This window comes from Typopeltis vanoorti, chromosome 11 (genome assembly GCF_054136105.1).
Source record: "Typopeltis vanoorti isolate ZY-2024b chromosome 11, IOZ_Tvanoo_1.0, whole genome shotgun sequence".
Taxonomy (NCBI): domain Eukaryota; kingdom Metazoa; phylum Arthropoda; class Arachnida; order Uropygi; family Thelyphonidae; genus Typopeltis; species Typopeltis vanoorti.
In genome coordinates this window covers 67,912,312-67,925,332 of record NC_143559.1, presented here as the reverse complement: position 1 = coordinate 67,925,332, position 13,021 = coordinate 67,912,312, and the positions used below count along the sequence as shown (strand labels likewise).

At 35.4% G+C, this 13,021-nt stretch overlaps 1 protein-coding gene across 1 annotated transcript in view; it reads left to right on the top strand.

Moving 5' to 3' along the window:
* LOC150101692 (leukocyte tyrosine kinase receptor-like) overlaps positions 1-13,021 on the top strand; it is a 95,828-nt gene that overhangs the window by 19,396 nt on the left and 63,411 nt on the right. The window contains exon 2 of the mRNA XM_090399891.1: positions 3,386-3,518. Coding sequence (XP_090256017.1) covers positions 3,386-3,518 — 133 coding nt within the window. The remainder of the gene's footprint in view (positions 1-3,385; positions 3,519-13,021) is intronic.

Sequence of the window (13,021 nt, the reverse complement as noted above, 5' to 3'; positions counted from 1 at the left end):
TGTTATAATTTCCGTAACAGAGATCCATGCGATATTCTGTCAAATGCCTTTGCAAAATCCAGCAAACTCATCGTGTATCCACGTCCTTTATCTAACGCAGATGTTACTAGTAAATTACTAAGGCATGACCCACCCTTCACAAAGCCATGTTGACCCTCATACAGTATCGTATTTTTATTTTTGTTAGTTATTTTACCACGCCTGAGATACTGATTGGTCTATAATTTCCTATTGCAGTCTTAGAATTTTGTTGAGAAGGAAGTTCTTTTGTCAGATGATAAGAAGAGTTTTGTAACGTGATAAGATAATTGTTACGAAGAAAGTTCTTTTGTTATGTGATAAGAATTAAGAAAAATTCTAGATGTAAAAAGAGGACGTTTCTTGTCAGGGGAAAAGAAAATTTCCATGAGTTAAGAATGAGCGAAGAAAGATTTTTGTCATGTGAAAAACTTAATAAGAAAATTTTTGATACATGATACAAGTTAAGAAAGATTTTCCATCAAGTGACGATTTAAGATGAAAGATTTTTCACGTAAAAAGAAGAAAGAATTTTTGTCACACTATCTTAACATAATAGTTAAGATAGATTTTGTCACATAATAAGAGTTAAGAAAAATTTTGGTGAAGGGATAATAATTAAGATTTTTCACGTGATAATTTTTTGTCATCTGATCAGAAGAAAGGTTTTTCCTGTGTAATAAGCAAGCTTCATTACATGATAATGAAGTCAACACATTTTGTCAAATGAGCAGTTAAGACTTTATGAAAGAGATAAGGAGAACGAGTTTTTTGTTGTTTTGCGAGAAGGGGTTTCTGTCATATGGCAAAAAGAAAGTCATTTTCGGGTGATGAGAAGTTTTTGGTCACATGATAACAGAGATTTTTAAACACGTGAAGAATGAGATTTTTTCTGCATTAAAATATAATTGTTAGATGATACCATGGGGGGCACGTTCTCTCAGTTGGTTAGAGCGTCGTGCTAATAACGCGAAGGTCGTGGGTTCGATCCCCCACGGGCCACGCAATTGATTTATTTGTGTAAGAGTGTGGTCAGTAGGGCGTGCAAGCCAGATCTTTTGCGGTGAGAGGGGAACGGATTGCCAGAATTGGTTGCGAGTTTCCTGATGGTGAATGGATTCAAGGAGGGATTTGTATGCATGATGGTTGAATTGGGTCTCCCAACTCTATTGAGATGCGGCAAAATAATAATATGCGTCACGAGATATTTTGCGTCCTGTGGTAAGAAAAAGGTGATGCAATAAGAAGTTATTAATACAGTAAGTTTTTGTAATATGATAGGCAAAAAGAAAGCCTTTTTACCATCTGAATAAGAAATATTTTTGTTACACGATAAGAACTGAAAAGTTGATTTTAAGGGTGATTTTCTGTCACCTGTTGAGAGTGAAGAAGAGTAATTTTTGTCACATGATCAGAGTTAAGAAAGAATTTTGTAACTTGAATAAAGGAGACAATAGAATTTTTTCACGTGATAAGATGAACTATTGCAAGTTTTTTCAAGTGATATAAGAGATTTTGTTACATGACGAGAAGAGTCTAGAGAAAATTTTTGTCATTTGATAAGAGCAGAGAAGACTGAAAGAGTTTCGTGATCTATTTTCTGTGTTCGGTAAATGTGAGAATGTGCTGCGTGATATAAAAGGACTTGGGGGGTTCTTTTGACAGTCAGACTGCAGTTGACAGGATATGTAAGTAAGAAAATCGCATAACTAAGGATTTTGAGTTTCATTTTGCATCTTCTTTTTTGCGAATTTCTGTGTATTTCTTGAACTGTTGCACACGTGTACGCAATTGGATTTGTTTGGCATTTCAGGTTGAATAGTTTAGAGTTGACTGATTTTTTTCGGTTTCACATTTTTTCAGATCATTGGTTTCCGTGTCTAGTTTTGTCGTGTTTCGCTTTTTTCTGTTTATGGTTCCACCAAAAAAAACTTTCAGAAATTTGTCTTCATTTATCAGAAGAAATTTGAAAGTAATAAATAATGCTCCACTTTTGTTTTTCAGTGTAGATAAAAAGATTGACTGCCTGTGGGAGAGATGTACTTGAAGCACGAGTTTTTCTGAGATGTTTCAAATTTATTTACTTTTTTTTGCAGTCGGCATTTCCCTTATTATAATCACGAGATCGTAACATTGCTGATTTTTACAATCAGCAAAAAAAAAAAAAAAGAATAACTTGCAAAGGGATGCGCAATGTCTTTTCAACAATCAATAGACACTCTTGTTGCATATACATTGCAACCACTTAGTTAGCTAAAAAACGAATCATTTACCTTCCCGTGAAAAGTCAGTGCATTCACACATGATCGGGAAGGGGAATGCTGCACCACACCTTAGGCCTTCGCCAGGCTACTGCAGACGTGTGTTGATCAGTGACGTTCGCTTCTGTTGCACGTGCCCGGCTGTGGAGCACAATCGGCTAACTGCTACCGACAAGCGCTGTTGCGGAATGTGTGCGAGCATTCGACCTGCGCTAGTCACGACTTCGTGTGCACAGGCGGACGAGTGGGGTGGGGGGGGGGGGGGGTGGGGGGGGGGGGGGGTGGGGGGGGGGGGGGGTGGGGGGGGGGGGGGGTGGGGGGGGGGGGGGGTGGGGGGGGGGGGGGGTGGGGGGGGGGGGGGGTGGGGGGGGGGGGGGGTGGGGGGGGGGGGGGGTGGGGGGGGGGGGGGGTGGGGGGGGGGGGGGGTGGGGGGGGGGGGGGGTGGGGGGGGGGGGGGGTGGGGGGGGGGGGGGGTGGGGGGGGGGGGGGGTGGGGGGGGGGGGGGGTGGGGGGGGGGGGGGGTGGGGGGGGGGGGGGGTGGGGGGGGGGGGGGGTGGGGGGGGGGGGGGGTGGGGGGGGGGGGGGGTGGGGGGGGGGGGGGGTGGGGGGGGGGGGGGGTGGGGGGGGGGGGGGGTGGGGGGGGGGGGGGGTGGGGGGGGGGGGGGGTGGGGGGGGGGGGGGGTGGGGGGGGGGGGGGGTGGGGGGGGGGGGGGGTGGGGGGGGGGGGGGGTGGGGGGGGGGGGGGACACTGAAAATTCGTTTACAGATTTTTGAAGTTTTTATTTCGAAATGTTTTGGTGATTACAGAGCAAGGTTTGTAAAATGAGAAAGACAACGGCAGTGTACTGTCATCAGCAAAACTGTGCCCTGGATTATCAGTTAATTGATGAAGGTCATTAATATATAGGAGGTGGGTAGCGGAAAGAGAGATTGTTTTGCGTCCTTCGCAGTGGTTGCAAAATTTGCGGAGAAAGCTTCATCTTCACCATAGCATATAATGTTCTTCCCCCACTTTGAACCAAACATGATCAATAACCAAATGCTTTAAAGATATCGATAGCACTCACTCGAGAGTTCACAAACGTTTCCATGATATTTCCCAAAAGGTGTTAATACAGATCCCGTGGCGATATCTATTGACTATCGTTTATTAGCTGAAAGAGGCTCTAAGGTAGCTTACAAGTTGACTGTTAATGGTTTCTTCATTACATCAGTAACAATAGAAGGAGAAATTGGACGGTAACTTCATAATAAAGATCTGTCATTACTCTAAGGAATGGGTTAAACATTGGCTAGTCTTCAGAGAATAAACAACCTTATTCACTCTAAGATAATAAATAGCAACACAGTACAACATCCGGCATATCACGTGGGACGATTTTCGTCTCCTGTACACGATTGGATACAGAATTCCGACAATTATCCTACTCGACATTCCTATAATGCATGGATGAGAGTGAATATTCACCACTGCATATCGATAATCATCATCTTTCAATTGAATTGCTTAGCAGATAAGTTTTACAGCGTATTTCGCAGAGACCCTGGTAAGACGAGATCAAGAGTTATCTGATATTCCACTCAGCAGTTTAATAATCTGCACAAGATCATTAAGAAATAAAACATTTCAGAATGGTATTAACAGAGAGAGAGAGAGAGAGAGAGAGAGAGAGAGAGAGAGAGAGAGAATAAAAGCAATGTTTTGAAGAAGCGTAAACCTGAGTTTCCCAATTACAAACTAAACTCTTTCACCGACTATATTATCCCAGTGCAGTCGTTGTCCAAACTTAGTCAAGACAGATACTTGAGTTCATGGCTACTGATTCGGAGGGTTCGAAGAGAAAAAAAAACTCGTCCGTCTCGTGATTCTACACAAATGCTAATATTGTCTGCAATAGCGTAAGTTTCACGGTCGATTTCTCTGACTTGCGCGATTAAAAACCGACGTTCTAGAGAAACAACCCTTCTTGTCTTCCCAAATAACTCGGAAACTGGCTGAAAAAAAATCCACTTGGTGAGTGCAATCGAACCTATAACGTTCTTTCTTTCTTTCTTTCTTTCTTTTTTTTTTTGAGTGTCTATCATTAAAGAACTTGATAGACACTCAAAAAAAAGTACCCACGTATACGTGGGTACTTTTTTTAGAGTGGCTACTTTTTTTACCCACGTATCACGAGCAAAAGTTTGAATGACATTTTCAAAGTTAATTAAAAATTTTAAATATTTAAAAAAATAAAAACATTCATTTCTTAAGTTCGAATTTCCTTTCGGACGCGAGAAACTTATGAACTTTTCAATCAAAGGTGAGCTAGCCGATCACATAGAGGCGGAAAAGGTTCCCATTCCGGAACCCGCACCCCCACACGAATTAATAGACATCCCACACTTTCCTCAAAAAACAACACAGTCTTCCTGCATGCATATACGAGAGAACCCCTGGAATGAAGTGAAAAAAAAATAAAAACAAAAACCTATCTATTGTTTACGGAAATCTTCTCAATTATATCATCGTATCGCGAGCATCCTGATATACAGAATTATTGTTATTAGAGCGAATTACCAGTTGATGACAACAAACAACGTTTAAAATCTTTCATTTCCCCTTCATAATATTGAAAAGAATATCATCGCATCTATTCCTATGCACTCAGCAAGAGATTTCTTATTTCCATAAATGAATAATAGATGTACGTTTGTGCTCCTTTCTCCATTTTATCTTTAACGTGAAACCAGCGAAAATTCTCCTTTTTTCCCTTCATATTATATTAGCTCTTTCATTCAATATGTCTGATAGAAAAAGTCATCTTAGAAAACCTTCCAAAAAGCATTTAGTTTAGTGTTTTAACATATTTCCTTTTAACTATAAATATCTACAACATAAATCAAAAATAAATTATTTATGGATAATGTCTTCGAAAATATATTCTTAAAATACCTCGTAAATCTCAGGAAAGTAAGAAATGTTATTTTGCAACCAGTAGCTAAGTGCGTCACGAATGACATAACAATAGAGATTTGAACTAGGTTTTTTATTTACACTCATGCGCAGTAGAAAGGCAAAACCACGCGGATTGTAGCAAAAAAAAAAAAAAAAAAACAGAAGTTATGCTGAATATTTTATCTTTTGTTCGAGTAATATGCTAAAAAGAATTAAAAACAAATAACGAAAAATTTGAATATTAGTGAACCATACTAACAGTTAGTTTTATTTAATATTCAAATAAATAATCAAATAAATATTTCCATTTCTTAATTAAAATATATTAATAGCTACATCTATGTAACCGAACTTAGCAAGTAACGCCCTCTTTCGATATAAATCGCCATTGTTGCTTTTCATTACAAAATGATTTTCAAATAAAGTTACTGTTGGCTAGTCGTAAAGGAGAGATATCGTAAAATCGGATTAGTACTCTCTCTCTTATTTTCTATCAATTTAACGAGATATACGGTCTTCGCTATTTTCTTTAGGCAGATAAAGTACTCTTTGTGTAAATATTGGCGTGACGAATACGAGATAACGAGCAAACTTAAAGATACCCACACACCAAGTAAAGTGTTGGGACGTATAAATCTGCGATGGACTAATTTAGTGAAAGACACTCGACGAAAGACGTTTATGTACAAGTGAGAAATCACAGCCTCACCCTGTGTTGTCATTACAAAATGCGGGCGGGATCTTAAAAGGAGGTTGTGTCTGTCAAAGATTTCTTGGTGGCGAAATAGTTTCTCTAAAAACACACGAGACTTATATTTATCCACACGGCACCGAATGCAAAGGGAGAGATTGTTAAGAGGATGAACACAACCCTTTATAACGTCCTGTTTCCGATGAAGGGGGGTTCCAGAAATGGAACAGACCTTAGGGCTGTGACAGTTTAGAACTAAGTGCGTGACTCTTAGTAAGGGAATACCGTGAGTAGACATATAAATACAAAATTAATGACGGAAATAATATCCCTGATATGTCGATGATATTTTTGCTATATGGAATGGCTCTTCTGATGAACTTCAACAGTTTCTCACTCACTAAGTTAAATGCACTTCATCCAAGAATCCAGTTTACCCTTGAAATAGAATCAAATAATCAGGCCCACTCCTTTTGTTCTTCGGACGATCTGTTACAAACAGAACTGCAATATATTACTCCTTCTTTTCTATCTAATGAATACAAGAATTCCTTCATCAAAAGAGCTTTGAGTTGTTTTAATATGTCTTCCTCTTCAAACACAGAAGCAATAACGCGCATTCCTATCCCTTATGTACACGGCATTAATGAACGTATAGCAAAAGTTTTAAAACCACTGAATATTTTTGTTGCCTTTCGACCATTCAAAAAAATCTCCACCTTTCTCACTTCTCCTAAGGACAAGCTTCCATATCTTAATTATCCAGGTGTCTTCCAGATTCGTTGCTCTTGTGGATTATCTTATTACGCAAGATTATCTTATCTTGCTCACGTGGATTATCTTATGGATTATCTTTTAGCATAACAGGAAGATCTGCCTCTATTCGACTACTAGAAGAACACCAGTCTTATATTCAATACCTTAAACCTGAACAGTCTGGACTTGCAGAACATGCCATCTTAACCAGACATAGAGTTCATTGGAAAAAGAGAAGAGTCCTTCACAAAAGTCGGTTCCCCATAGAATGGCTTTATAAAGAAACATGTGAAACCTTACTCCACTCTCCTAACTTAAACAGATCCGACGGCTTACGTCTATCCCCCTTTATGGGAGATAGTACTTTACAAATCAGCTAATCTTTCCTAACTTTTTATCGTATATATAGTTTTTCTTTTTTTTTTTTTTAGGAAATTTTATTGACCTTTTTAGTTATCTTACACTAGCTACTTAGGTGGCGCTTTTTGGAATTGGCAGTTATTGTTTAATTTGAGATTAACATGTACTGAAGATGCCTGTGACACACAGGCGAAAATTATACTATTAAAAAATATTTTCGTGAGATTTTCCGTCATTAATTTTGTATTTATTTAACTAAGTGCGTGATTTATGAAGATATGTAAAAGATACACTTTTATATTTCTTTAAAATATCTTATGTGAAAAGTGTAGAAAAATATTGAAAATGCAATGTGTGTGTGCAAGTGTTTGGTCGGAAAGCTAAAATGCATCCAGTGAACAAATTCACGATTTTTAGATAAATTGTGACGTCTTTGAATATCGTATGGATCTGTATTTATTACGTAAACATTAAAATTTAATCAGGAAAGGTTTTGATAATTAAAAGTTCGCTTTTAGAATTCGTAAATAATACTTTGTTAATTAATATAAACTTTTTTTTTTAATCTTTGAAAGACTGAAGTTTCTAGATATCTCCTAAGTTTATTTGCTTTGTTAAGTTCATAACTATTTGATAACGAATTCCAAACGAATATTGAAGTCTCCTGATTTTGGTATTTTTATTTTTTTTACTTTTTTATGTGGCTTTCACCTAAGAAAGTTTATAAACGAAAGTGCATTAGTATCGTGGGTAAAGTAAGGACTTTTATTTATGTTTAATTAATTATATTTAACACAGTACTGAAACCCCGCTCTAGAGACCAAACTTTTTCAAACCACTTCATATCTCCGATAAGCGGGTTGGGGGTGTCAAACTGGGAGATGACATTCATCTCCGATCTAAAGCCAATCAAAATATCAGACCCATGGCTGGATTCTAACCAGGGTTGGCCTTCTCTATAAAGGGACACGAGTGCAAGAAACCTTTTGGGGCCCTAAAATATTTTTCAAAGGTAAAAATTAAAAGGATTCGTATTGTAAAACCTCTTACCTGCAAATGATTTTGGCACAGGAAAACAAAACAAAACACATTTGAAATATAACAGGTTAACATAACGTTTACTGAACACAAAACAAAAGTATTAAATAATTAAAATAAATAAATATTTAACAGAAACAAAAGTAACCTGGCTCACCAATTAGCGCACAAAAACTATTTACAATTAATTATTGTTTAAAGTAATAAAAAATTAATTTAAGCACATAAAAAAATAAATAGGTTTACTATTTAGGGACCTAGTTTTACAAACACGCATATTGCTTAATATGTATTTATTTAAATATGCGATTTTTTTTTTTTTTTTTTTTTTTTGCAATGTCAGTAATCATTTCCGAAAAATTACAATTTTTAGCAATTTCCTTTTCGATGCTTAATATAGCAAGTGCATTTAAGCGTTTTTCGCACATACTTGACCGAAGATAATTCTTTATCAATTTTAATTTGCTAAAAGAACGCTCTGCACTTGCTATAGTAACTGGTAACGTAAAGAAAATTTTCAATACAGTTAGCACATTTGGGAATAGTTCAATATAACTATTATTTAATATATATTGCAATATGTCTTGCGCGTTATTTGCATTTTTTTTTTTTTGTCCAAGATCATTTCACGTAACAAATCAATTTCCTGGATTAAGTCTTCATTTACATCTTTACTATAATATTTTACAAAATCCCTTGAGCTGTTTTCTAATTCATTTTTTCCTAATGTTTTTATATCAGTGATTAATTTAAAATAAGAAATAACATTGGGAATATTTTTAAATATTTCATCTATTTGTACAATAACAGCATCAATCACAACGTTGAAAAAGTGACATCTAAATTCCTCTACCGGGTTTAGTAAAACTTCATCTTCTGCTAGTTCGGAAAATAATATTTTCCTTTTTCGAATTCTTTTTTCAGGGAAGTCTTCGGAAATATTCAAGTTTCGTGCTATCATTTTGCGTCGTCTAAAAACGAGTTAAATTTTGATCTTAAATTTTGGATTTCACTTTTAATTTTATTCACTAAATTAAAAGCCGAGTCAAGAACAATTGTTTTTGCTTGAAATGGTTTGTTGATACTATTAATTTTTGACAATATTGTAAACCACACCGATAAGCTTAAAATAAATGGCATTTCTTGTAATGAATCTAGTAGACTTTTAGCTTCGGATACTGCTGTGTTATCGTTAATTGCACCAATAAATTCTTCTAAGGCATTATAAATTTGTTCAAGCTGTGTATACACTGCTTTGACTGCGTCTATTTTGGCTTCCCATCGAGTATCACATAATGGTTTAAGCGTAATATTTAAAAGATTTTGTATAATTTCCCACCTTTTTGCAGATGCAGAAAATACGCAGTATTTTCTGCATCTACAAAAAGTTTTTTTACAATATATTTAAAAATTACAATAATCTAAATTTTAAAATATATTGTAAAATATATTAATTTTAAAATAATAATATTAATTTTAAAATAATATATTTTAAAATTAAAAATTACAATAATTTTTTACAATATATGCTACTGGAAGCAACATCACAAATTATCAAATTAAAAGAATGTGATAAACAAGGTACATAAATTGCATGAGGGTTTAAACTAATTATTCTAAATTGTACGCCTTTATATGTTCGCTTCATATTGCTACCGTTATCGTATGCTTGCCCTCTACAATTCATATCTAAATCAAGCTCACCTATTCTTTTTAAAAGCGAATTTGCTAGTCTTTCACCAGTCACATCAGTTATTTCAATAAATCCTGTAAATGACTCATTTATAATTAATTTTTTGTCTACAAAATTTACATATCTAATAATTATTACAGTTTTTCCTTGTGAAAAATATCAGGAGTACAATCCATTTGGATACTGTAATATATGGCTGCTTTTATATCGTCTTTCATTTTATTAAGGACTTCATTACCTAATGCAGCAATAATTTCCTCTTGAAATCTATGCGCCAAATGATGCACAATTCTTTTTTTCGTATTTTTCATTCTGTTTACATGATCCATTAGCACAGCATCATATTTATTTATTAATTATATTAAACTTAAAAAATTTCCATTATTCGGCGTTCCTATTGTTTCATGGGATCCTCGAAATGACAGATTATTACTTTCTAAAAATAGAATTACATCTACAATTCTTTGGAATAGTAATTTTAGACGTTCCGTTTCTTTATTTATATTAATTTGATTTGTTCTGTCAAACAGTCGAACATAAATTAAGCCTTTTTAATAATTCTTGCCAAGTAATAAAATAATTAAAGTGACCAACAGAAAGCTCATGATCTCGAATTACAGATGACAGTTTTCTCCATTTATTAAAACCATATATAAATCGTGTTGATTGATCTTTTCCTCTCCTTTTGGAAAATAATACACAACAAAAGCAAAATACTGAGTCTTGAGCTTTTGAGTAAACTAACCAGATGCGAAGCTGAATTTCACCATTTGGCATTTTTTTTAAATAGTACGATGTAGAAAATGATCTACCTTCAACATTCTTAACGAATGCGTCTTGATGATGTTGTTTAGGTCCGGTTTTAACACAAAATAATCTAAATTTATCAGTTATAATATTTGGCCACAAACGTAGATAATTTATGTTCACTTGATCACCATCGTTATTATTGTTTTTATCGTTATTTTCTGTATCCCAAAGGTTTTATAATCAGACGCGTCTCTTTCGACGAATCCCACAGTTTCTACATTTTCGTTGAAAAGTTGTGTAGCTTGTTTGGAGTTTTGTTCTTCAGTTGAAGTTTGAATCGCAACTGCTGAAGTCGTAGCAATTTCGTTGTCAGATTTATTTTGTAGCCATGAAAACAAATGTACTTGTGACATTTTGAGATTTTGCTTTTCTTCTTTTTTCTTTTCTGCTGATTTCCTGTTTTGACACCCAGAGGGATACTTTCTTGGCATGGATATTATGGGTTAGGCTTTACCTGTCGAATAAGTAAATAATATTAAATATTTTTATCCCATGAATTAACAAAAAGTTAAGCATGTACATACTTTTTACAATATTACAAAATTTTACAAGGAATGTGTTTATTTTTTTCGTTTGTTTACTTCAGTAGATCAGTCTCGCCCTTATCTATCACTATTAACTTGTGATAGATAAGAGTTGAGATCTAATCATGTGCAGACCACACTTCATAATTCTGAATATTGATAATACATTTCACATAGCTTTAAAAATAACTTACCCTATTTACTGGAATATAACTGGTCCTCGTGTATAACTCGCACCCCTGATTTTACTTGGCGAAAAAAAAAGAAATTGAAAAGTTTCGCGTAACCTCGCACAGAAAAAAAAAGTTTAATCACGTTCACCTCATGGCAGTAGTGACTCGCTCATGGCAATAGATCTCGTGGTAAACCACGCGCCCTCCATACTAGCCAATACGTCTGCAGACGCAAGTAAAAACAGGTCGTTTTATTGTATCACTGAATAAGGTACAAACATTTGCAGTCTGTGTAATATATTTCTCAACAAATAGTGCAATTAGAGACAGCTGGGATAAAAATGGCACTAACTAATGAATCACATGTCCCTCCCCCCCCCCCCCAAAAAAAAACTATGCTATTTAGCCACAAGCAAAACCATATGCTGCACTGGCAAACACTAAAAACTAGATGTGTGGGAGTCTGTCCCCCCCCCCCAACTAAATGCAAAGCAAACAATAAAATCAACAGAAAGTGTTAAAATTCGTAAACGTGTTAAAGCTAAGAAATATATAGTGAATATTGTTATGGCACTTTCAGATATTGGATTTGGTTGAAGAGAATTAGCATTTCAATTCCAAAATTGTCTGCTGACTTTTATCTTTGACTCGCGCGATCTTTTGTTAATACTGCACCAATCATATGCACATATCTTTACTGGCCTAGTACCATAGCTATCTGTTCATTAGTCATTCTTGAAGGATTGTTCATTAAGTATCTCAACTCTTTTAAATTACTGCTAATTTTTGCTTGAAATAATGGGAAAGTAGATGGTGCTATTTGGGTAGGATGCACACAAGGAAAGTGTTCTCTAGGCAGGAAATAGTAATTACAATATATGCGGGGATTTTACGAAAAAAACTGAAAACTTTAGTTTCCGAAAATCAATGTAAAGGAAATTTGCTTTTATATCTAATAAGTTAAACATATTAATTGACAATAAATACTTCCAATCCATATTTTAATGACTTACGATTTAATAAAATCCAAATACACTTTAGAAAAACGGATACATTCTTTACGAAACATGAAAAGATATATCAAATGATGGTAAAGGAGTCACGCCACGTCTGGATGCCTGACGAATAATGCAACAACTGAACTGGACAAAACTTGTACATCAGTATATCGCGGAGATGTATCGATGGCTTGGAAATAGGATGTTTGTTTCTAATTTTCTTATTACTTATTATTATGAAACAGTTGGTAAAGTTTAATTAATTATTGCATTTTTATTTGGTATAGCTGTACTTAATAAAAAATTGTATTATATTAAGTTAAAATATGTGTCAGCGAAGATGTTTGAAATGTATTTTTTTATTTAATTATTTTTTAAGATGAGCCCTGGGTTGCGTGCCGGAAAAAAAAAAAAATGCGTCATTGGCGTGCCACGTTTGGCAGGCATGTCAAGGGTTGTCCACCCCTGCTCTAGACTAACCATATATAAAGAATATAATAAATATTTTTTCAACGGTTTCGATAACGAGCCAAATGATATAAATGTGTAACAGATTAGAAAAAAACTAATGATGAATCAGGCATTTTAGTATTTTAGGGTAAAAACGAAATCATGTTTGTTAATTTTTATACACTGCATAAACGCATCAAAAGGGTTAAGCAAAAACCCTAATATAATAGAGAAACACAGAGATATTATTACTACCGGGGTCCCTAAAATCCCGTCGATGAAATCCCATTAGTTATAAGCAAAATTAGAAG